Source organism: Melanostigma gelatinosum (genome assembly GCF_949748355.1).
Source record: "Melanostigma gelatinosum genome assembly, chromosome: 11".
Lineage (NCBI taxonomy): Eukaryota > Metazoa > Chordata > Actinopteri > Perciformes > Zoarcidae > Melanostigma > Melanostigma gelatinosum.
This window is the reverse complement of record NC_136644.1, coordinates 14,630,799-14,654,946: the sequence shown is the minus strand read 5'-3', so window position 1 is coordinate 14,654,946 and position 24,148 is coordinate 14,630,799. Positions and strand designations below refer to the sequence as shown.

General features: G+C 41.7%; 3 protein-coding genes across 4 annotated transcripts; 1 reads left to right on the top strand and 2 right to left on the bottom strand.

Annotated features, from left to right (window-relative positions):
* Positions 1–784: 784 nt before the first annotated feature.
* cUnh17orf67 (chromosome Un C17orf67 homolog) lies at positions 785–7,087 on the top strand (the record flags this gene model as incomplete). Its single annotated transcript, XM_079278632.1, has 6 exons — positions 785–801; positions 894–1,030; positions 2,179–2,273; positions 3,525–3,645; positions 6,096–6,227; positions 7,080–7,087. The coding sequence occupies 6 exons, from the start codon at positions 785–787 to the stop codon at positions 7,085–7,087; spliced, it is 510 nt and encodes a 169-aa protein (XP_079134758.1).
* On the bottom strand, positions 7,033–10,082 carry cbx8b (chromobox homolog 8b). The gene is made up of 5 exons (XM_079278107.1): positions 9,971–10,082; positions 9,818–9,861; positions 9,471–9,536; positions 9,284–9,350; positions 7,033–8,605 (listed from the first exon to the last, which is right to left on the bottom strand). The coding sequence occupies exons 1-5, from the start codon at positions 10,037–10,039 to the stop codon at positions 7,763–7,765; spliced, it is 1,089 nt and encodes a 362-aa protein (XP_079134233.1). The 5' UTR covers positions 10,040–10,082; the 3' UTR covers positions 7,033–7,762.
* Positions 10,083–16,235: 6,153 nt separating this feature from the next.
* Positions 16,236–22,926, bottom strand: LOC306784154 (E3 SUMO-protein ligase CBX4-like). 2 transcript variants are annotated; one of them, XR_013772347.1, is made up of 6 exons: positions 22,713–22,902; positions 22,470–22,513; positions 21,888–21,953; positions 19,800–19,866; positions 16,988–18,913; positions 16,236–16,931 (listed from the first exon to the last, which is right to left on the bottom strand). XR_013772347.1 is itself a non-coding variant. In XM_079278006.1 (5 exons), the coding sequence occupies exons 1-5, from the start codon at positions 22,779–22,781 to the stop codon at positions 17,435–17,437; spliced, it is 1,725 nt and encodes a 574-aa protein (XP_079134132.1). In that variant the 5' UTR covers positions 22,782–22,926; the 3' UTR covers positions 16,236–17,434. The 2 variants fall into 2 exon arrangements, 1 of the variants encoding a protein (XP_079134132.1); XM_079278006.1 differs by having other exon boundaries at positions 16,236–18,913; positions 22,713–22,926.
* Between the last annotated feature and the right edge of the window lie 1,222 nt (positions 22,927–24,148).

Here is a 24,148-nt window from a genome sequence, read left to right as displayed (position 1 = left end):
AGCAAGAAGCGGAAACAGTGACGCACAATGACGTTTTCCTTCGCATGTCAATGGCAGGGCTCCAATCCATTATAGGAATACATGAATTAGAAATAAGAAATAAAAAACAATCTAGGGTGATACTTAGGTAGGTAAGTGTTTAAACACAGTAACAAGTTAATTAATAATTAGATGATATAAAACCTGTATGGTCGTTGTTCAGAAATAATGTCATTCACCAAAGGAAAATAAGAACACAATAAAACAATCATGATGTAAGATAAACAAAGCAAATTGATGGGCTGATACATGACAGGCTAGGTGTTGTTCACTGTTTTACCTTGCTGCATCCAAGTTCACACGAATCCCAGAGCAACCAGTAGGCCTTCTCCTGTGCTAAAATAATGCTTAATTTGTGTTATATATATGTGCAATTTTGATTGAACACATCATACACACTTCATCATATATGTACATGAGCTCTTAAAACTACATGACAGGGCCCCCAACATGGTCACTAATAATAGAACCCGTCTTGGTAGATGAATATTCTCAAAAAGTAGATAACCTAAACATTTACCTGCTGAAACAGGGGAATCGCCCTGAATCTGTAAAATACACGACCGTTTACACGAAGCTCATCACTTACTGAAATGGTTTGAACAGCCTTAAAAGCGCCTCTCATCTCCACATGACTGTGTTTGCACCGCCATCTAGTGGACAGCTTCCCATTTGCCTCAATAGACCTCACACATAGGTGCTTTCAATTGTTCCTGCATAGTCATTTTGCAGCTTTAGAGCTAATATGATTCATATTTCCATGTGAGTAAATGTATCATCACTGATCGTGGTTTACTTGAAACATGGCCTCAGTAACATGAGCCCGTATGTGACAGTTTGTGCGTGACGTGCAGGAGGAGGAGGAGAATTCCCCCCTTCACCCCCCCTGGACTCTGGTCAGGACCTCAGAGCAGAGAAGCCTCAGACAGGAAAAAGGTGAAGAAGCTGGTGGTGTTTTTGCTCTGCCTGATCCTGCTGACAATCTACACAGGTAAGACACTCTCAGATTTACCTGAGAGCATGAAGCCAGTCTCAATGAATTATGGGTTGAAATTTCGGTCAAAAGAACATTTTGTCCTGCTGAGTGAATTTACAACAATCAGTAGGGCAGATTTAGGCCAGTTAAGAAAAGACAGAAACAGAATAATGATGATGTCATTTAGGAGAGTCTGAATTTAGTGCATCTTGCTTTTGTTGCATGACCATATTGAGATGCTGCATCAAGTGCATTTCCAGTACAACTGATCTAACTTCAGCGGACATAAATCGCACAAATCTTCACAATTGATGATTTTTCTGAAAACCAAAAATCTTTCTCTCTTAACGAGATAACTGGAGAATGTATGAGAGTGTGTTGCCACGTTGCTTTGAGGGCCCAGGCAACAACAGCAGCAGCTCTGGCCTCGTGTTGACAGAGCTGGGCTCATTCACAGCAGCTCCCTCTGGCAGGAGAGGAAGAGAGAGCCAGCCTGGCTGCCTGCGGGGGTCACGTGATGCATGGGCCCGACTCCCTGGGGAGCGAGGAGGATGAATGGGCACTCTGTTGCCTTCCACCAAACACCGTCTCACCCAAAACAGGCCTCAGTTAGAGAGAGGGAGACAGAGAGCCCTCGCAGAGGCCAGCATGTGTGTGTGTGTGTGTGTGTGTGTGTGTGTGTGTGTGTGTGTGTGTGTGTGTGTGTGTGTGTGTGTGTGTGTGTGTGTGTGTGTGTGTGTGTGTGTGTGTGTGTTTAGCAGCTCCCTTGGGGCTTGTATTGGGGAATAAACAGCCTCACATGGACCAGCTAAACAGATCAGGTCAGCCACAGCTCGCCAGCAATGGGTGGGGGTGAGAGGGTTATTCATGTGTCTGAACACAGCTTTAAGAGGAATGTCATCCTGATTAGCCAATACCCAGCCACCGAGCAAACAGCTGTTATGTTCGTAGAAAAAAAACTAAATAACTCAGAGCAGACTGTCTTAGTTTCCACTCACATACACACACTCACTAACAAAAACAAAAATACAATCTCATTATTTTATGTGCAACTTTGTGGAATGTTTTCTTTCCCACCTCCAGTAGAAGAATTGGATGTTAGTATCACATGGAAAACAACATTTGATCTCTTTTTAGTCCAACTCTTCCTCTCTCTCCTTCAGATGCCAACCCTATGGAGAGCTTCGCTAAGCAGCTGCTCCGCAGCAAGAGGCAGGAACGGCCAATGAAGGCCGGCCACCCTGATGAGCCAATGAGGGTAAGGTTCATTCAGAGCACAAAGCAGATACATTACACAAAGTGGACAGTGGCTATTGACTATCGATCACACTGAGTTCTGTAAAACAGCATTTTAACCTTCCTATTATAAGCAATATGTAAGGTAGCATTAAGACATTATTAAGACATTTTTATCAGTGTTCATTAATGATTTTGTCAACAATAATAATTCTTCATAGCATCAATTGCTGCTGTATTAACAATTAATGAATGCTTGCTAAAAATAAATCGTTGGGTTTTAAAATGTATTCCATACATCAATTATGTCAGCGTTCATTATTTGTTCATTTGGAGTGTTCTAGGTTTGGACAAGATATGCATTTACACACTACATCAGTATCTTTTAAAAATTAAAAATGTCATTAATTCATTATAATTTTTAAACTTGTTTGGTAACTTCTTACATGTCAGATACAGTTGACATGCAAAACCAGTTCAACAAAGGGTTAAGCAAAATAATACGACAAAATAAGATAATAAACAAATACATAGAAACAAATTATAATTTTTTTAAAACTAAGTTGTCAGAGATTGTTTGGCGAAACCTTAGATATAATATTATATATTATAATGTAGTTTCTCATTTGAAATCAATTAAGTCTATTACATACCACAGTCATTGGGGAATTTTAGCTTTTACATTTACATTTGTTTTGTTTTTTTGTGTTACGTAGTTGTTCATTTACACTAAATGATGTCACCTGGACATCACTTTACAATAGAGCCATGTTGACTTGCTGTTGAAAATATTCACACCAAAACTCAAGAAATCTATTTAAAAAACAGTTTGACAACAGTTTTCTTTTAGATATATTACAAATCTGTCCTCTTGCACTCACTATGTGAATCAGCTAATAAAAGACATTTGTCTTTGTCACTGTACTGAAGTGTAACTAAACCCAACTGAGGCGGCAGTATCTGTAAAGTAATGTGTCTCTGTGCGTTTGTGCATTGTAATGCTTCGAATGCATCCATTCATCACTGTTCAAGTCCAAGCACGTTTCACTCTGTTTAGCTCTACTCACCTCTGTAATTCCACTCTTGGCTGTCATGTGCTGCTTATTGCACTGCTGTGGTGTAAAGCAAGAACGAAAGCAAGGGAATAAATAGTTCTGAGTAAGCACTGATTCCCCTCTTTAACACTCACTTTCATTTGTGCAAATGTGGGTTGCAATACAGACCTGCAGTTATTCATGTACCTCCACCTTAATCACCCTATCACTCCACCCAGGAGCATCTGCTCCACATGCAGGCTCTAGATCAGAGGGCCCAGGAGACCAACATGGAGAACTGGCTGAACCCCCATTATACCCTCGCTGTGGCAGGAACTACGGATACCCCGTCTGATGAAGGTGATGACAGAGGTCCCCACAAGTCTACACTTTCACTTCGGACCCCAAATGCACACTATACTTGAATGCACCCTTGTGCACATACACAGCAAGAAACCAACACTGCAGGGCGTAATCTTTTTTCCACACTTACCAAACCGTTGGAACTTCTGAGCTAATTTCAAAAGTAGAAAAGTAATTCTTGCTTTCAGGCCGGAGTAAAGTCATTACATTCATCTCGAACTTCATCTCTTCATTGCCGCTTCCGCTTTTGAATTTCTTTTTTCTATGTTGGTAATTTCTCATTATTGGTTTGTTAACTCTCTTCCTGTTGTCTGTGATTTCATCAAGACCATCGGGCTCAGCAGGAAACCTCAGAAACTTGCAAAACTGTTTCTGACTGATGCCACGTAATACTTTAAACCAATTATTCTCACCATTGGTGGGCCCCATCTAGTGGGCTGCTGAGCTACTGCCAAAGGGTTTGATTCAATTAAAAAAACTAATATGTACAAACATACGTTTAAGATACAGTTTTTCGAACAAAGCATGATTTCAATGACCATATTACGTTTGAATATCAACACGGCAATTACATCAGAGACCGATGTTTTTGCCACTGTTAGCTACATGGATCAGTTTTGGAAACAAAAAAATATATATGGGAGACAACCTTCCCTCCAAAACATTTGGTGAAGAAATATGACCCTGAATGCATTCAGTTTAGATTCATAATAGCAGACAGTTGAAATGTGAGGGTAAGCAGAATATATATTGCTTTTTTTCTTATTTATTTGCTGTATAAAATGTGGTACCTTATGGGCCTTAAGTTGCTTAAGGTTTAGAAGCCCTGCTTTAAACACAGTCAATATTGTTTCAATAACAGATGTCTGTAGTTAATTCAAACTTTGGAATAGAGCCACATGAACTCAAAACAACATTTCTAAACTTCCTGTTAAGTGCAAAGCAAAGGGAAGACCTGTTTCCATTCTATGTGATGCTGAAATGTGCTGCATATTTGATAAAGTACAATCCATGAATCACGTAATGTTTAACTTCACCTGACCAGATGACAATGTTTTAACTGATCTTTACTTTTTTCTCTTCACGTAAAGGACCCATGGACATGGCAATGAAATAATAAAAAGATGGACTCTCTCTCTCTGTCTCTCCAAAAATATGACCATGTGAAGTTTTCTGATATATAAATGGTCATGCATATAATCTTACTGGAATACAGTTGTGTAGTTTACTGTTGTCAGTAGTTTCTGCATTTGTTTTCTTAAACGTGCATCAAAGAGTGAAATGTATTATGGTGAATACAATCACAAATAAATCCAAATACATGCGCCTACTGGGTAACAGCGGTCGTGTTGATGATGATGTTGATGATGATGATGATGACGATAATTATTATTATGTAAGAAGAGGGGGAGGTGTTATGTAGGCTGTTTCCCCTCTATGGGCTATAGCTCCTATTTGTATTCAGTGACACAAGCGGTTTAACGCATTACATCGAGGAGCTTATGACGTTAAGCGTTTAGTTAACAATCAGATAAGCGAGAACAAAATGTTGTGCCTCTTACTTTGGTTCAGTATCACATTTCGATAAAGAGACCTTTTGGAAGAGACCAGGATCAGGTAATGAAACGGGTTCAAGCACAAGAAACAGTTTGTTTCGTTTCTATAATTTCGGAACACAAAAAGACGGCCTCGTTCAGCGTGCAGGTGTCCCGTGAAAGTGTTGCAAGGTATTCTGTACCGGAGACTAGACACAGAAAGAGAAACCTAATGTCGCGCCTGAAAAGAGCAGTAAAAAGTAGGTCCATCCAGCTGCACATTCAGGCCTGTAGCCCAGAAGACAAATATTATATTTAAAAGCACTCTGAATATTTTAAAAGCCCATCTGCTTAGGCTATATGCTGCGGTATATGGCATTGGTTGACGCGATATAGCGGCCCTTTATATATTAAACAAATATATGTGCCGCTTATTCTAATATTATAGAAATTGAATACATCTCGGAATAAAGAACAGGATATAGCAGTTGAGGCCTATGAGAATAATTAGCTGCATTTTTGTCATTTATTCAAACGACTGAACTAGAGTGGCCTAAAAAAAAGCTGACTTCCGCGTCGGCCTCCATAAATGAAATATTCACAGCAAGTCTGCGGGTTTATGGACTGCTGGTGTAAAAGAGAGAACACCCAAACGCTAAACTAACTAATCCGAAATGAATGTAGGCCCGCTGCAGCAGGCTTGTATTTATAAAATGCCTTTAACTTGTGCTGTAGTCATCGCACTAGTGACGCTTTATTTAGCTTGTAAGAATTTAAAATAACGTTTTTTCATTGATCTCCCATAGCTGTACAGAAATTGAGCCCATTCAAATCTATGTAAAGAATAAGAAAGTAACCCTCACGATAGACGGTGGACCTAAAGGCCTATTGCGTAACATGTTTTGTGCCTAGGTGTCTCCATCGACAGCAGACTGAACTGGAAGAACAACATCAACGCTGTGTACAAGGGGATGAGTCGACTCTTTTTCTTGAGGAAACTTCGATCCTTCAACGTATGCAGCAAGATGCTGGAGATGTTCTACAGTCTGTTGTGGCCAGTGCACTGTACTTCTGTAGTCTGCTGGGGGAGCAGCATTGGAGCCGGAGACACCAACAGACTTAACAACTAAGAAGGCCGGCTCCATCATTGCCTGCAAACAAAACTATCTGGAAGAGGTGGTGGAGAGGACACTGAAAAAACTATTATCCATATTGGATAACCCGGACCACCCTCTCCACCACCTACTGCAGGGACAGCGGAGCACTTTCTCCAACAGACTGATCCAGCTCCGCTGTCACAAGGACAGATTCAGAAAAACATTCCTGCCCTCTGCCATTAGACTTTATAATAAAACACCTCGGGCCAGATCATCGTCCTTCACATGACTACAACAACGCTACACGGTTGTTGCTTGTTGTTGGTGATCCTGGCTCTACTGTCCAGGTTGTTTTGTTTAGTTTACTAGTTGTTAATTGAATTAATACCTCTCTATTCATGGTATATACTGTGCATTTCTATTTTTTATTCTACTTTAGCTTATTTTTTATAAATCTATTCCTTCAATTCAATATCTGCTCCGTTATTTTATTGTACTGTATATATTGTGCATTCCATATGTTATATTTTACTCTGTAAATTGCTGCTGCTACAAACGAATTACCCCCTGGGGATGAATAAAGTTTATATCTATCTATCTATCTATCATCGATCTATGTTTTGATAAAACACATTATTTCCATTTGCCTTTAAAGAACAGTAAAAAAATGTCGAGTCCGACGGCGCTGAAATAAAAACTCATTAAAACACACTGGAATTGAGAAAATTCAAAGGATTTATTGGAAAGCGTCTAAAAGGCAAATTGACACCAACTCTGTGATTATCGTCTTACATTAAAGCTTTATGAACGATTTCTATGAAAATGTAAAATATAGTTAATGGAAACATGTTGTTATACACACCGTGGGAAAACTTGTAGCGTGTCAGTGTTAAATTGATTACTTCATCTTACAATTACAAATGTTAGAGACATTACAGACTCAGTCTTTGAATGTAACACAAACAGATCACTTTTTAATACTTTTGAATTCAAAGTGCATGAGTACATTATTAAATATCGATCCCATTTAATTGAACGTGTTATATTCAGTCTAATCGGTCAAATTGTAGAGAAATCATCAATCCACGGATTGAATTTATTAATCTAAACGTCGCCTCACCTCTCATAAATGAGCTCAGACTGGAAGATATAAGAGTGAAAAAAATACATTCTAGTTAGTTAAAATTGTAAAATAGTAAAATTCACATGCTCTGTACAGAAAGTAGCTGACTGCTGCAAAAGAAACATGCAACTTGTTCATGTTTCAACCAATGCAAGATGTGAAATGGACCAAATTTGATTGGGTCAATACATTAAACAGAACATGTCCAACTTATTAATATATACACATATGTACATTACGTAATCTGCTTTCATACACTAAATACAAAAACCGCTTTGCTTAATAATCACACTATGTCTATAAGCTTCAGAATGACTCAGATGCAAGCAAAGCGTGGCAAGAGGAGATGAGTCAAGCAATCATCTTTTGTCTTTGAAGAAGCCTTTAGAAGTGCTGCTCTCCTTGATGGTGACGGTCAGGAAGTTGGTGGTCACGTCTGTCACCAAGACCTTTTCCACGTTGCCGACGGAGGGCCTCCACGTCACTTTGTCCAAGTCGATATCGAGCCTGGTCGGAGACGGCCTGTCCAAGAAGTAAGGCTTTTCCATTTGTGGAAGCTCCGCGGGGCGACTCGGGCTCTGGTTCATTTTGGACTGTTGCTTCAAGTGTACAGGTGGCAGGTAGGTGGAGCAGTCCTTAGTCCTGTGTGTGTCCATGTCTGTCCTGTGTGGAATCAGGCTGCGGTCTGAGTAGAGCTGCTTGTAGGAGCTTGCCCCGGAGAGTCCCCGGTTGTGCGTGTGGTGGTGATGGTGGTGTTTATGACCGTGGATCTCTGGATGTCTGTGGGCCACTTTGATCACACTCATCTCTTCACCCCCCTGAAGCTTAGCCAGTTTGTGGGGGCTGTAGCTCACCTGCTCCTCTGCTCTCCTCTTGTGGTGTTCAAAGACCGCGGGGCTGCAGCTGCCGTCCTTGAAGCGGGGCTTAGGCTTTGGGCCTCTTTTTTTGGGTATGTGGATGAGCCCGTCTGGACTAGTTTGCTGAAGGGAAGGCTGCTGGTACTCACGGGTGCTCAGTTCTGGGGATCGGACCCGTACGCTTTCTCCGCGGTTGACAGTGCTGGGTGGGAAGATGGTGGGGACAACGGCTCTCAGACCCTCTCTGGGCCTGGGGGTCACAACCGGCTCTGGGGTCGGGTAGGTGATGTGCATCCCTCGGACTACGTCGCCTCTGAACTCATAGGAATTGGCTTTAGCCTGAGCCTATTGAAAGATAAGAAAATGAGAGGGAAATTATTATTCAAAATCATACAAATAAATGTCTATTGTTTTTCGGGCTTTTTATTTCTTAGTTGGCTTAACAGGCCTTTTTCATGGCAGTTATTTTGACTAGTTATAGGACAGCGTGACCAGGCAGCATGCCAGGACCCTGAAACCTGAGCAGCTAAATGATATTCAGCCATCATTAATTTTATTATTCACACCTGTGCTCTTCCTACTGTAACATGTCGAAATGTCTTCTCTAAAAACACATGTTGAGTGTTTAAATTACTGCCCAAACCTTTATGCATCTTAATTTAATGACAGATATAGTGGCTGGTGCAGGCAGATTTTACATAAAGATTGAGGACCTAGAGCAAGATGCTTGCAAACAGGAATGGCTAAAACTGTTAGCATGTCAACAGTTCCTCACTGGCTAATACGCTACATACACTGAACATGCCTAATTAGCATAATTACGGAGGCTTGCGCATTGAGGTGAAATACAATGAGTCCGAAATGAATTCGCAAAAGCTTCAAGTAAAAAGGTAACGTTATACGAAACCAGAAAACACATTATATAGACTGTGTTGTGATATAACATACGAGTACGGATTTGACGTTATTGGGGGTGAGCATGCATTGTAAAACACAAACACGAAACAACGCTGCTAACTTTACCTTGAGCAGAAATGTCTTGGGTTTTGGTCCTCTCTTTTTGGGCCCATACAGCTCCCTTTCACGCTCCCTGTGAAAAACATAGTGACAGACACCCACGTTGAGTGTCACCGGAGCAAAGTGCACCGCGAGGACACCATGCATATATATTTATTTGTTGGCTCTGCACATAAAAGCATATTAACGTCACCTCTGCTCAAAAGCGGCAAACAGGCGGGAGTCCAAAATATTGTCCTCCGGTTCCCAAGTGCTGTATCTGTGATTTAAAACATTGGCGTTAGGGGAAACTGAGGAAGCGGGCGCTGACACACACACGCGCGCGCGCGCGCACGTGCGCACGCACGCACACACTGTTGGGGGCCGTATCGTTAGCCTGCAAGCTACAATCTCCATCGTGCGATAACGCGAACGTTACTCCTCGGTTTTAATCTGTTTCGCTAGCTTTGCCCGGCTAACGACAGCCACAGTCGAGACAGTGCAGACACACCACCACCGCGGGCTGAAAACACGCAACACACACAGTGTAGCAGGACTTACTTGGGGGACCAGCCCTTCCATTTCACAAGGTATTCAATCCGACCCTGCATGCCATCAGAAACAAACAGAAAATACTTCATTAGCTTACAGGGCAACATTACTAATACATTGCGGTGTTGACGGAGAAAGGGGCCCGTTCCATCTCTCTCGTACCTTCCTTATCCTCCGTTTGATGATCGACTCTGCCGCGAACACCCTCTCCCCGACGGCAGACAGCTCCATGTTTACTCCAGTGCTACCTACCGCTAGCTCGGTGAACAGCTAATAGTTAGCACAGCAGATATATTTTCTCCGGTCCCAGCCACTCTGAATTCCCGACAGACCATAATACTCCCCGACAGAATGGACGTCAGCGCAATTTTCTTTTTTTTTTACTGCGTTGCTAAGGAACCACAGTCGGTGGAACCTCGAGAAGAACGCCCATTGGTGCAGCCGTTGCTACGTGCTCGGGTTGCTAAGTGAGGGGAGGAGCGTGAGCCCGAGTAAATTCTTTCGGGGCGGGAGGGGTGGTGGTGACTTTTTTTACCCGCGCCGCGAGTGAATCATTTCGCGCAATTTTTTATGAGATATTCAAAAACAATGCACGTGGTATCAAATGCAGTTTAGTTATATGCACGCGACAGTGTCCCTCAAGCGAATATATAAACCAGGAAATAGCAATGCCGTTTGATTTATGCGACGGAGAGAGATACGGAGACAATCCCTCAGTGTTGTTAAGTACAGCCAGCAAAGTAGCTATCCATCAGATAGTGCAGTAAACGTGCTTGGCATACGTTATTATCAGCGTATTAGTGCTATTCAGCACACACGCTGTAGCCTACTCGTCCGTGTGAAGTCGTTGCAAGTGAAGTGACCGCGTTCATTTCGTTTGCCAAGCACAGAGGATCAATGCACTGCTTCCGTCAGGCGAAATGACAGGCTATTTCTTATTCATACTATTTCATCTTGCCACATCTTTAGTGTTAACTTTGAACGCAAAGTTTAGGGCATATGTAGTAAATGTGTTGCATACAGGCCTACTTGTGGAATTGTGTTGTTTTAAATCAAAGACCTGTCATAAACAGAGAGGTTCTTTGAGTGGTCATTTATAAAACAAATCTTAAATCGGGTAAAATGACAGTCCATGGGATTTCTAGATTGTAGTCTAAACTAGGCTATTACTGCATGCCGGCCAGGAAAGCTTTTCATTATGTATCTGCATTTCAGGTCTGATTGATCTTTTCAATAAAACATCGGGTTGTGGTCTGCTTCTGGTATTTTTATAAACCATTAACAGATTTTATGCCTGTATGGGATTTTTTCTGGCAGTGAGATTACTCAACCAAAGTCCATCAAAACCTGTACAGGCTTTCATTTGGTTCTTTTTTAATGCTCCAGCAATAACAGAGCCACACACAATTAAAAGTAAACACCAGGGAAGGAAACATTTTAGTGTCCTAAATTCTTTTTAAAACGTTGACGTAATAATATCAAGAAATAAATAAATCCTATACCCCATTCCTAATCGTGACTTTACAAAAACAAACAAACAAATAAACAAAGAGAGTGGCAATGACTTGGAAATGTATGATGAACCAGATCACCGTTTGGCTCAGTCTACAACCGACAGGCCGAAATGTAGATTTTGTATAGATAAATATAATAAAGACAAACATATATACAAGTTAAAATAGCAAAGGCTCAACAAAGGTAGAAAATAGGCAAAGCCAAATAAAATAATTGATTGTAATTGATACGAATAAAGTACCTGACCTGAATAATAATAATAATAATAATAACAAATACTAATGACAAATAATAATAATAATAATAATAATAATAATAATGATTATGATAGCTAGTCAACAGAACTAACAGTTTTATAAAATAGGAAAGCCTACAGCCTATGTCTTTGTCAAACCTTAAAAGTATAATGATTATTCATTCATTAACTAAACAGTAAAATAAACAACTCAGAGCGAAAATGGATGGACAAACAATCAAGTCTTAAAATGCGACTTCTGCATGCAGCCCGGAACGATGAACCGATAATAACTGAGTACATTATTTAGTCATCATTCTCGAAAAGGACTAATAAACTACGATATATATGTTAGATTATATTAACAAAGCGTGCTACTTTAATTGAGCACGTCTCCCGGACTAAAGCGATTGGCAGATTAGATTGAAAGTAGGTTTGAATTGACGCTCATGTCCAATAACGATTTAGATAGAAAATAAAACAGGCTTTTCCACTTCAAAAAAAAAGTAAAAACATGCCAGATACACTGATACGGCAAAGCCGTATCAGTGTATCGTTGATTTAAAAGAATGCATTTAACAATCTAATTGAATATTTGGAATATTTAAAACCCTGTCTATTTAAATGACGTTATTGTGTGAAGAATATTGACTTTCTTAATTAGACACCGCAACATTATTGTTATAGGCAGTCAGACACTTAAGCCCACAGTAACAATAAAGCTTCTAAATCCAACATCTTAATAAATTATGATTATCAAATATTTTAACATGCATTTAAAAAGGAGCCAATGACATGTTTCATATCAATGAACGATCAAAGTAGAGGCAATGGTTATTGTTTATGGTTTCAAGACAAGAACAAACGACCAACGGCTTAATTTAAAGAACTTATAGACTTGCATTATCCCATGAGCCCTCATCTAATATTGGCCTATATTATATAATCAACATCAGACATCAGACATCAAGACAATAATCGCTATTTAAAGACCATGGTAATACACACTGTGGGATGATGAAGGGTCAATCATCTATTATAATGACCACCAACATTTTGTCTGTTCATCAGAATTCTCGTCATAAGTCCCTTAGGTGCAAATTATGTATTAATTACTGTGTCTGCAAAGTACACAAATAGGCCACGGTGAATTGAATTATCTTAAAAGTCTAGACGCGATCACACTGTTGCTAAATTTGTTACTAAAAACATGTTCCTTCTCATTTGTTTCTACTCAAGGTAGATCAGTTCAAACTAAACTTATGCAGGCTGTTCTGACACAAAATCCAGTCATTGGCAGACAGCAAAGCGACGGCCTAACGCAGATAAATCATATTCACAAGAACATTGAGTCTCCACTTGTCACATTCTTTGCTGATCTGTTTCATGCATGCGCACATTTGCCAAATAAACCAGACTACTTCACTCAATAGCTAAAGCCTCTGCAGAAAGACCACAGAGAGGGAGAGTAAATCCATCTGAAGACATTTTACTAAGCAATAGATTTTTAGAAGATATCCACATTTTATAAAGCACTACTGTGAAATTGTAACGTGGTGGTAAATGCTATTTCGGAATCTTTAAAGCATCAACACACCATTGTATTTGGAATGAATGCATTTCAGAGGAGGACGACGATTGTCTAATTATGATTTTAAGATGTATGATTCCACTCCTTCTGTCGTTCCTGTCGTATTTTTGCAATTCGCAAACAAACACAGTACACAGAAAGGGAAGATGGGCGCACCTCAGACTCTGGATGCGATTGGTCTCGGCGCGCCTGCAGTGCAGCAGTGCTGCCGCCGTTTAAACACTATTGGTTGGCTTGTATCCGGGCAAGACGCTGGTTCCTCGTGTGCGCACAAAACCGGAAAGCCCGGCCACACACACACAATATGGATCATGCAGTCACATGAAGAGAGAGAGAGAGAGAGAGAGCGAGAGAGAGAGAGAGGTGGGATGTTTATCGCAGGTCCGACAGTCAATTAATTCCTGTTTATGCGTCTTTCTTGAGCAAACGTCCCTGCCGGACCCTGATATACAAGTCATAAGCAACTAACTTAGGTGATACAGGCTCTCGTATCATACGAACAGGTAATCTTGCATATCCAGCGTTATTTATAGGTGTTTCCTTCGCTGAATCCCCCTTGGCATAAAGGAAAATAGATTTTCATGGAGGCTACAAAACCTATTCCAAAAAAACCCAGCACGGTGGCGGTGTGGCGTGAGGAGTATAGGCCTACGTGATAACGCCTCATCAGCTACTGGCTCATTTTGTCCGCGTGCCACGAACACATCTAATCCCATCTAACTACACACGTAAAACACTGATCTGCGACTGGGTAATATTTCAACTACGGCAGCGCGCACAGGCCTGTGTTAAACCACCTGTGACGTTACTCTTGTTGAATCATGCACGTGGACAGAGGTCAGCGCTAATGCATCAGTCACTGCTGGATGATTTTGGGTTTAGTCATTGTTTGTGTCACTAAACTGGATCCAGCTGGGTTATTCCAGCAGGTTAAATCAAGCATTGTGAGTGAGTGCACGTGCGCTGTTTGCCTCTGCAACAATTTACCACCGAGTTGCTCACGAGGCTGAAATCACAGAGGCAAATGCAGGTGTTACCGGCCATTGCAAAGAGTTGAGACATTGTGAATAGATAGCTCAGCAACTAGTTTGAGATTAATATTTTGTATCATTCTGATAGTGGAACTAAATGTGTTTTTTTATGACAAACATCCTGAGTTGAGTTTTATTTGAAAACTTTTATAAAAATGAATTCATTTTCACAAAATAATGGAGTTATAGCTCATGGTTAAACAGTTGAGTTCACAATTTGCTATATTTGTCAGCTGTATTAGTCATTATTAAGCACAAATAGGCCTAAAGGCTGTTTGGTGTTTAGTTCCTGACAACTGCATTGAAGCAATACGCATATTTACCATAAGTAAAGGAAAGATTTATCAAACTGTTGTGGCTGGATTCAGAAATGTTTAAAATCTGCATTGCATGCACTTTATGTGGCTGTGGAAAATACCCCTGTAGGCCTACACTTAAAAGATTATCTGTGAAAAACACATTTGATTCATAATTAACATAATGTTCGTGTTTCTATCAAAAAGGATCACCTGAATAGATCAGTGATTCTGAGAAAAACAACAGCACACTAACTACGTTTGTGTTCATCGGTCCGTCAGAGAGCAATTTCAGGCCTAACTCACGCATGCACACATTCAGCATGAGCTGGCAGATAAGAGGAACCAGAGGGTGGCTCACCAGCAACACGTTATTACACCATTTTTACACAGTTCTTGTTTCATTTAACGGATAACGTGAAACCTGGTTGGAGCTTTGCAGTTTTTTTGGCCTGTACACGAGCAAACAAGCCGCGTGATACGTAATTCCATCGTGCATCCTTCGGTGGAATTCACCGCTTTAGTCACTCAGCAGAAACATTTTTGCAATTATTTGTCAGCTGCAGCAGCTGCGAGGCGTTTGGCACAGACACGATGGAGAAACTGGATGGCGCAGAGAAGGAGGACAGCCATTTTCTCTGTCGTTGCTCACGTTAACATGTACAGAAAGCCGTTTTATTGGCGGGCTGCAGCCCAGGAAATGGTCGGAAGCTGCCGGTCTGTCATTTCGCTCGTCGAGTCATGTGTTCACAGCGTTGGAAAAGGCAAACATCGAACATTTGTACCCTAACAAACGAGACAAAAAGGCAGAGGTTGCGTTCAAATGCTCGCAAACAGGACCGATGTTTCGGGAGGTTTGCGAACCACAGAGAGGACGGAGCTCCTCTGCACATCCTTTAAAACGCCCTCCAGTTATTCCGAGGAACAGCAACTGTCAGCGTCATTATGCGAATGGCTGAAACGGGAAACCGTGGAAATAACATCCTGCGTTATGTGTGTGGAGCCATTTCAGCTGAACCTGTTGGTGGTCAAGCACAGAAACCAGTCGCCTCCTGCTTTCTCTCAGCATGTCAGGAGGATTTATTCAGGTCACATCTGACATAAACAGTTGTTGAAGTCAAAATGATGAGCTTTAAACGACTAAAATCCTCTTCAAGGGCATATAAGTGTTGGTTAAACCATAAAGCGTTGCAGCTCACAGTATAGATCTTTTTCGCTGTCTAGTTTAATGAACATTAATGAAGAACAATTATTATCCAATTAAGTTTTTCTCTGAGTATATAACACATTTAAAGGTTGGGTAACACACACCTGTTATCTTCATTTTACAACACTATCAGTTATGTTTATTAAACAGCAAGCAAACCTGCCTCTTCAGTAACTTGAATGTGTTGAGTGTTTGAAATGAATGAAAAGGCATTGCTCTCAGTATGGATCAGTAAACCAGGACTGACCTGCGACATTATGCACGCAGGGCACATAGCTGGTTCGTGCAGCTCATCTGAAAATAAACGCTCCCTGTAACAAATAGAGCCATGTACAGATTTAGCAACTTCTGAGGTGGCCATGTAAGAGCGTTTTAGCAGCCACCCTTTCTTTTTTAAATCTTGATTCCCTGTGGGAGGCCAAGGTCACATGTGATGTAGGATACCAGCCATGAGCCTGGACAAGATTATGTAAATCTTAAAAGAAACATTGCACACAAGTCCATACATCATTTGCAAACAATTTTATTATTGCAAAATGTATCATAGGAAGCCTTCTTTTTTTTTAGTCTGCACACAAAACATCAAAAGTGCATCTGATCATGGTTCTCAGAGCAGTTCAATGCACCTCAGATCACATAGTGCTGGAAGGGATTTTGAAAACGGGAAAGGGGGCATGTGTGACACAAGGGAACAGATCTGAATATTAAAAGGATGTGTGCTTTCACATTAACGAGATGAAGCAAAAGTTACTAAAATATGACACCAGGACAAGTCCATTCAATCCCATTCATAACGGTGTCGCCTACAGGACATGTCAGGGAGGCAGAGAACGGAAACATTAAAAACAGAATCATAGAGCACCCAGCTGGTGGTACTAATCTATTGGATTACACAGCTCCACTGGCAGCGTTAACACAGATTTGTGACTGATATGATTCAATACAAACAAAAAAGGCATTTCTTGTAACTGCACTGAGTCCCAGGGTTATATGTCCGCTGTCTTAATGGAAGTGACTTGTGCTCAGTATCAGATCTCGAGATGCATGACTCAAAAAACACTTTAAAAGGAGCATATATCAAACATTAACCATTAATAATCTTTCATTTAAAAACATCCCATTTTCCCTTTCAACGCAAATCACATTTATTGACAGAAAGGCGCTCCTTTTTTCTTTATCTGCTTGTTTAAGCATGCTTAATAGCATAATCTGTCCAAACAGCATGCATCCTTGTTTAAATCGGTCCATCTGTTCACACACACACACACACACACACACACACACACACACACACACACACACACACACACACACACACACACACACACAGTGTAATTTACCATGTTTCAATATAATTTTTCTGGCTTACAAAATTCTCCATATAGCCTACATTGGTTTAACATTTTCTGAGATGCAGACAGTTAAGTGTATAATGAAATTACATCCATAGAAAAGTGAAGAGTATTTACAAGTGTTAAGTGCATCTCAAAGTTCAGACATTTATTTGACCTAATTTGGCTTTTTAAACTAAGTTTGAAATAGCAAAATGTAGATACTGCATCTACAGTTATAACAACAGAGATGTATAAGAAGAAATATGCAAATAATGCAATAAAGGAGCTTTCTTTTTTTAAATCTGAACTATACAAAATGAAAGCAACATCAAGGGTCCATTTGTACATTCAAGCATCCGAAAATACAAATATATCTAATGTACATTTATACAGTTGCACAGTTTGTACCCAGTTCAGTTACACTGTGATGTATTCCTTAAATGTGACTGTGAGGCAGTTTGTAGTAATGTCTGTGATCACTATATTCCCAAGGAAAGGCTGGAAAGAGGGAAATGTCTCTTCTTTTGTCTTTTCGTGATTAGAAACAGACAATGAGCTAATATTCTCCTCTTTATGGATTTCAGTTTCACTCTGAGTTTCTGTCTGTGCGTCTGTTTGTGTTTGAGCTTGTGTGTCCGCTTCAGCCTGTGTGTGCGCTTCAGCTTGTCGTACAGTCTGAGGTTGTGTGTGTGTTCCAGGCCGGGCTGCGTTCGGCCTGGACTTGACAATGCTCAGGTCGATAGGTTCCTCTTGGTCTGCATACACACAGTCCTGCAGTCCAATGTGACTCTGGTGTCCATTTTGGTCTCTGCTGATGCTTTGGGAGGGCAAAGACACCGTGTTAGGAGCGCTTATACTCCTGGAGCTCAAAAACTTCTTACTACTCCCATGAACCTCACTGTCGATGTCAGAGAGATGCCGCTTCAGTCCTTGAAATCCACCTTGGCTTCCTCTTTTGTCCAGTGTGGAGGGAACTCCTCTATCCAAAGGCAGGGAGAGCAGATTAGGCTTGGTTGTCAATTGTAAAGGCTGATCAGCTGAAAGCTGCCCCTGACCCCTGACCTCGACATGTTTATCCCGTTCCATCACAGTTTGCTCTGTTTTGGGGGACAGTTCCTTTTCTTTGGAGCAACATCCGTTAAATCCAGAACTGGGAACTGTTGGTTTGTCTTTGGGGTTTTTAGAAAATCCATTCATGAGGCCGAGCTTCTTGACGAGTTTCATCTTCTCAAGATGGTTCTCCGTGCTGTTGTCAGTTCCTTGCGGTGGCTTTCCAGCGGTTTCAGAATCACCATTTTTAATCTTAGCTGCTTTCATTCCGTTTTCCATGTACTTGCTCATGACAATGACGATCCGCCCGTTCTTGTTTTTGTTCTTCACGATCTTTAGCTTGCCGTTGCTGACACCATTAGACTGCGGTAGAGCATCCTCTTTGGGTTTCACCCTCTCCGGCTCTTTGTGGCCATTGAGGTCCGCTGGAAGCTTCTTCAGCTCCATGGTGATATCCTTGACTTTGGTCAGGCAGCCGGAGTCCTTGTCCCGGATCCACTTTTGCTGCAGCACTGGGGGAAGGTTGTAACCCTTGTTAACCAGCTCTGGCGCTTTTAACTCTCGGGGTTTAACAAATATGGCCTCATGGTCCTTGAGGTCCGGCTGGTAGTGGTGGTGCTTCTTGCTGTTGAGCTGATAGTAGAACTTCTTGCCATTGGGCTGTTGTTGCTCGGCCTGCTCCCTGCACAGCGGCTGGTACTGGTGGTGCTTCTTGCTGTTCAGCTGGTACTGCTGGCCCTGGGGACGGAGCATCTGGATGGGGTTGGTCTTCTGACAGCTGTCCTCGTCCAGGGCCGCCTCATGGAGACCAGCCAGAAGACTGGATCTCCTGGCGAAAGACGGAACCTGTGAAACCAGACAGTAATTTGTATTATTCAAAAAAGCCCAAATCACATACACCTCCATCAGTATTACATGAAGAATTACAGAATTTCTGGTGTTGCTACACAAGCATCCCTCTCAGTGGGGCATTTGACGGTTAATGGTTGAACTGTCTACAGTATCTACATGTGTCCGTGTCAGGCTACAACAAAAAGCCATGGTTCGTTGGGGCCCATGAGTTGCACTGGAGAAACAGTGCTTGGAATGTGTGAGGGGCTCTTCTGAGGCACACCGTTTATTTCAGGGGCCTTCGTCCAGCCCTCCAACAGCTACTGTGAAGCTCTTTCAGCCACCGGCCGGGCCATCAGAGTTACATTTCAAAGTGTCTCCTGTGGCTGTGACCTCAGCTCAGAGGAATGTCACTGGCTGCTTTGTGTCCCGTCATTAACTTTATCCCATGTGTTACCACCAACACCCTCCTGAGAGGAACAAAAAGACTCGTCTGAGGGGTTCCCCCAGGCTTTTGGACCTGTGATTGATTCGCTAAATGTACACTCAGCACACTGAGCATTTAGCTACACTGGTCACGGAAATGGTCCCTAATAATAAGCAAATCTATTGTTAGTAATACATATTCTAACTCATCTTAGTTAAACGGGGCTCTCCACTGATTTTACACATGAAGATCAGTTATGTCATTATGGGGGAGGACTTTGCTTTTTTGTGACTTTATGGAAGTGCAATATAAAATCTCTGAAGGGCCCCTTTAAATCAGCCTTTAATCTGAAATTCAAAATGCTTCTATATTGCTTCCTGGGATCTGAGAGGGAATTGTGCACAATGCATCTGAAGCAAAGCTGAAATTCATCTCTTGCATTATTGACGATCAGGAGTATCATTACTTTCTCACCTGAACCAGAAGGTGCTTGGGCTTGGGTCCTCTCTTGCGATATCCCATCAGCTGCTCTTGGCGTTCCCTGTGGGAGAGACAAAGCAGCAGCCAATCAGTGAAACTGTCTAGCAGAGATGAGTCGCCGTTGCATGGCAACACAACGTCACGGGTGTCCTCCTCAGGCTCAATTAGGAAATACTGAGCCCGTGTTACAGGTTGGAGTTACACTTCCTGGTGCACAGTGAAATTCATTCAGCACAGATTAAAAGGAGCATCTTTTTTATGTCATTGTTATGTATTTACCTTTTCACAGTATCCTAACCTTACTTCATGTTCAGTATCTCATTACACTTGTCCTAAACTGGGACAGTGGATTCAAATGAGGCTCCTTCCACTTTAATTAAAACACATACTATCTCATGTAATGTCAGTAGAAGATAAAGACCAGCCCTTCTCTGACTTTCCTTAGCTTTACATGTAAGTCTCTCCAAGGCAGTAACTCAATACCACAGACAGGAGTGATGTCAGTCCCCTCCCCCACTCGTCTCGCTCACGTCTAATTACAATGACAACTCAGTGTATTTTCATAGCCTGGCATTCAGACGATTTGGCTCCCCGGAGAGACACGCAATTAGTTTAAATACGCTCGCTCCTCTTTAGAGAGAGAGGTAATTGCAAAAACAGACAGAGTGATGTTGGTGTTTTGCTTTAACTTGTGACCTAAGCCTGAGAGGTTGCTGCAAGCAAAAAGGTGAGGGAGGCAAAGAGAAAAGCCAGTTACAGTTTTAACACGCCAGGCATTGAAGAAATGAAATGACACTGTCCTTCATCTGGAGCTGTCTGGTCAGTCACTCAACAGACTATTTAGCAATTAGCCAAGCAGCTAATTTCACCATGGTAGCCCACTTTGAAGACCATGGACACATTTTCCTCTAATAGAGAACATCAGGAAGTACCTCTGGTTAGACATTGAGACCATGCATGCACCTCTGATTTATTAGCTGCTATTTAGTTTGCTGCTCACTTCAATCTTCATTTCTTCCTGCCTTTCCACTACATCATGAGCAGATTAAGAAAAGATGTGCATCATAATTTAACCCCCCCCCCCCCCTCTTCCCTGCTTTTTTGTTACTTCACTTGGATGTTGGACCTTCGCTGTGCAGAATGATGTAGGAGTAGAGTTTGACATTTGAATGCTGCTTCCACATTAATCTGCTGAAGGGAGAAAGTTCCTCTGCTATCACCTCTGCCGAGTAGGAGAGATCTTGTCTCTTGTAGTTAAACTTTTGAATTGAACAATACGCTCTCATTCAAAGTATATGGACTCTTTAATTAAGGATAAGAAGTTTTCATCATTTTAACGAACTTTTTTTGGTGAAAAAACAACAACCCATATGAGAACTCCATTGTTATTCCAATCAGAGTATTTTTTATGTCTTCAAAGATTTCTGCAGGGCGTCTGAAGTTTCAGTAGCTACTTTAAATAATGATGTAAATGTCTAACGTCTAAAAATAAAAACTATTGAACAAATTAGCAATTAGCCAGACAGGACAATTGATAAAGTAGGTTTATTATTTTTGCACAATCAATAATAATTTGTCTACTGTGTAATTTAAGTGGTTGCCATGTCCTGTGGAAGATGACACAGGTGCATGTGGAGACTGGAGGGTGGGACAGCAGATAGCACTTTAGCATAATAACCTTTTGCTGACACTCAAATAACGATCAGGTGACAAAGTAGATGCAACACAGTGTCACAGTTTGCTCTGGTAACCCTGACCTGAGTTTAACCCTACCCTGACCCTCTGATGACACTAGTGTTAATCCTGATCCTAACCCCCAAGCGCTGCATTTCTCAACATTGACTGACACATTATGTAGCAAGTTTATTATCCACATGGGATTATCCAGATTGAGTGACCACGCAGCATAGTTCCCGACTGCAAACATTCAGGGAGTTCCTACTTCAAACATGTGGATGAGTAACAGACAGCTATTGTGTGGAGAACTGGAAATGTATGACGCGTTTGAACGAAACCGGTTTGTGTGATATATAATGGGAATCTCACCACTTGTGAGGATGGTTTATCAAACTCAAAACTCACCTGTCTTGGAAGGCATCAAGCAGTCTTGGGTCCAGGATGTTTTCCTCTGGTTCCCACGTGTTGTATCTATTCAGAGAGCAGACAGTGAGCAGTGAGGACACACAGGCCTGTCAAACTGTGGCAGACATCATCAGACACAGGACAGAATGCTGTCTTTGCGCCACAACAACTCTTGACTCGTAAATCCTCCCATAGCTTATATTTGTAGGCATGGCCATGTGTAAACAACATGCTGAGACAGTTGCACTCCCTGTGGATGCACGTGTAATAAATCATGAGTAACTTTTATGTGCGGGTATGTGGAGGGGAGGATAACAATTGCCCAGCCTCCACTCAACTGTAGATATATGTGCATTTCTTAAACATAGGGATCAATTACAGACATGTCTTCCTTTAATTGGCACACTGGGGATTGCATACATTGTAAAACCACATCCATCATCGAGGCCAACGCGTCGAGTGCCCAAAGCAAGAACGCGCAACCGTCCATGTGCGCGCCTAAGCTCGCACACATTCACACACTTCTGTTTTGAATATTCTTTTATCGTCATTATGAGTATGATGTTTGACAAAGGGACTTACTTTGGAGACCATCCTCGCCACTTGACCAGGTACTCAAACCTCCCCTGAGAATGGAGAGAAACGGGATAATTAGCGCAACGTTACTTTACAGAGACAATTTCACTCTGCATTGCACCGTCACCTTAGAAATGATCGAATGGAAAAAAGAGAACAAATAACAGGGTGAAGGAAACCCAATGACTAATGATCCTCCTTTCCATGTGCATGTGTGTGAAGATGTCCTTCAGTGCTCTTGTGACAAACCTTTCTACTGCGCTTCTTCTCGATGCTCTCCACCGCAAAGACGTGCTCTCCCGCGGCGGGCAGCTCCATTTTCCGATACAAGAGTAGCGGCTCTTCTGTTTTTTTTTTTAACCCTCTGCTTTTGCTATCCGACACCTTATCCTCGCGTCCAGACCGTTTTTTCCTGCTGCTGATCTGATGTGAAGAACAAGATCCCCCCCTCCTCCTCCTATTTTCACTGCGCCTCTTCCCTCGCTTTGCCCTCGGAGAGACTCGTTCTGCAGGCGAGTTGAAGCTGCAGCGAGAAAACACTTTCATGCAAATAGCCGTTGGCGTGACGTCAGACAAGGGGGCGGTAATAGGGGCGGGGGGTTGTTCCCATGCTGCATTCAGGTGCTGTCGGAAACAAAAGAGTAATCAGTAAATAGTTATACTGCAGGACAATACAGATGTATCTATGAAAACACTAAGGTGCGTGGCATGTATTGAAGTCGATGAAAAACATGGAAACAACTGATTGAAGCCTGAATTGTATGATCATAGATTATTTAACTTGTTACACCTAGAATAAATTAGGACTTTCTTTTGAATTGAACTCGTTATTCAACTGTTAGTCAGTATCGGCACAAGTAAAACATGAATATGCCACATAGCTTTATCAAGTAATCAATTAACAAACACACACACACACACACACACACACCTCTTCTTGGATATGCTCTGGCACAAAACCAAAATTATTAAGGACAATATTTCCTCTTCCTTTCCCAGACTTGTACCATGAAAAAAAAATGTTGTTTTTCTCCCCTCTCTGGCTGAGAAGGAATGCCAGTATGTGAAGTCAGCTACTGTTTTATTTGGTTGGAACGAAACCCTACCCTCCCATGACACAGGAATCCACGGAGATAACAATCATAGCGCACATAACACGTTTTATAATGTTCAACCAAAGACAAGCACATTAAAAAAAAAAAACGGCATGTGGTTGTCTAAAGTACGAGCTGAGATGAAACACTGAACGCACCGTGCCTGCCTCTTGTGTTGCTGGATGTGTAGCGAGATCCAACTGCAAGAGGGTGCTATGAAAGAGGAGAGCGTTTTTTATCCTAACCTCGATGGCCTGAATGTGCTCACCAGCTCAAATGTTGCAGCTTCTCCAGGCCTTTAGCTTCATTTAGTATTTTCAGCCAGGACACATCGGACTGGGTTCGTATCCCTGCGCCTTCAGTGTCGCCAACCACACACAGGGCTATCAAACATGTGTTAATGAGTTGGGCACATGATACAGTTGGGTCCACTTGTAAGACAATCAGTACCACAAAACGAATTATTCCACCTGACAACTCACGATAGGCCCAACCAACGTTAAGGCCAGAGCCTGTTCGACACTGATTTATCACCGCTGCCATAACAAGGCCTCGTCTATTACGTGGAATCCTGGTGGAACAGGGAAATAA

Excerpts from the sequence above, each read along its gene's own strand:
- LOC306784154 (XM_079278006.1), bottom strand. The coding sequence starts at position 22,781 with ATGGAGCTGCCCGCCGCGGGAGAGCACGTCTTTGCGGTGGAGAGCATC. Across the intron at positions 22,514-22,712 it reads AGAAGAAGCGCAGTAGAAAG|GGGAGGTTTGAGTACCTGGT; the intron begins GTTTGTCACAAG and ends CTCCATTCTCAG. Across the intron at positions 18,914-19,799 it reads CCAAGCACCTTCTGGTTCAG|GTTCCGTCTTTCGCCAGGAG; the intron begins GTGAGAAAGTAA and ends CTGGTTTCACAG.
- cbx8b (XM_079278107.1), bottom strand. The coding sequence starts at position 10,039 with ATGGAGCTGTCTGCCGTCGGGGAGAGGGTGTTCGCGGCAGAGTCGATC. Across the intron at positions 9,862-9,970 it reads TCAAACGGAGGATAAGGAAG|GGTCGGATTGAATACCTTGT; the intron begins GTACGAGAGAGA and ends GATGGCATGCAG. Across the intron at positions 9,351-9,470 it reads TTTGCCGCTTTTGAGCAGAG|GGAGCGTGAAAGGGAGCTGT; the intron begins GTGACGTTAATA and ends TGTTTTTCACAG.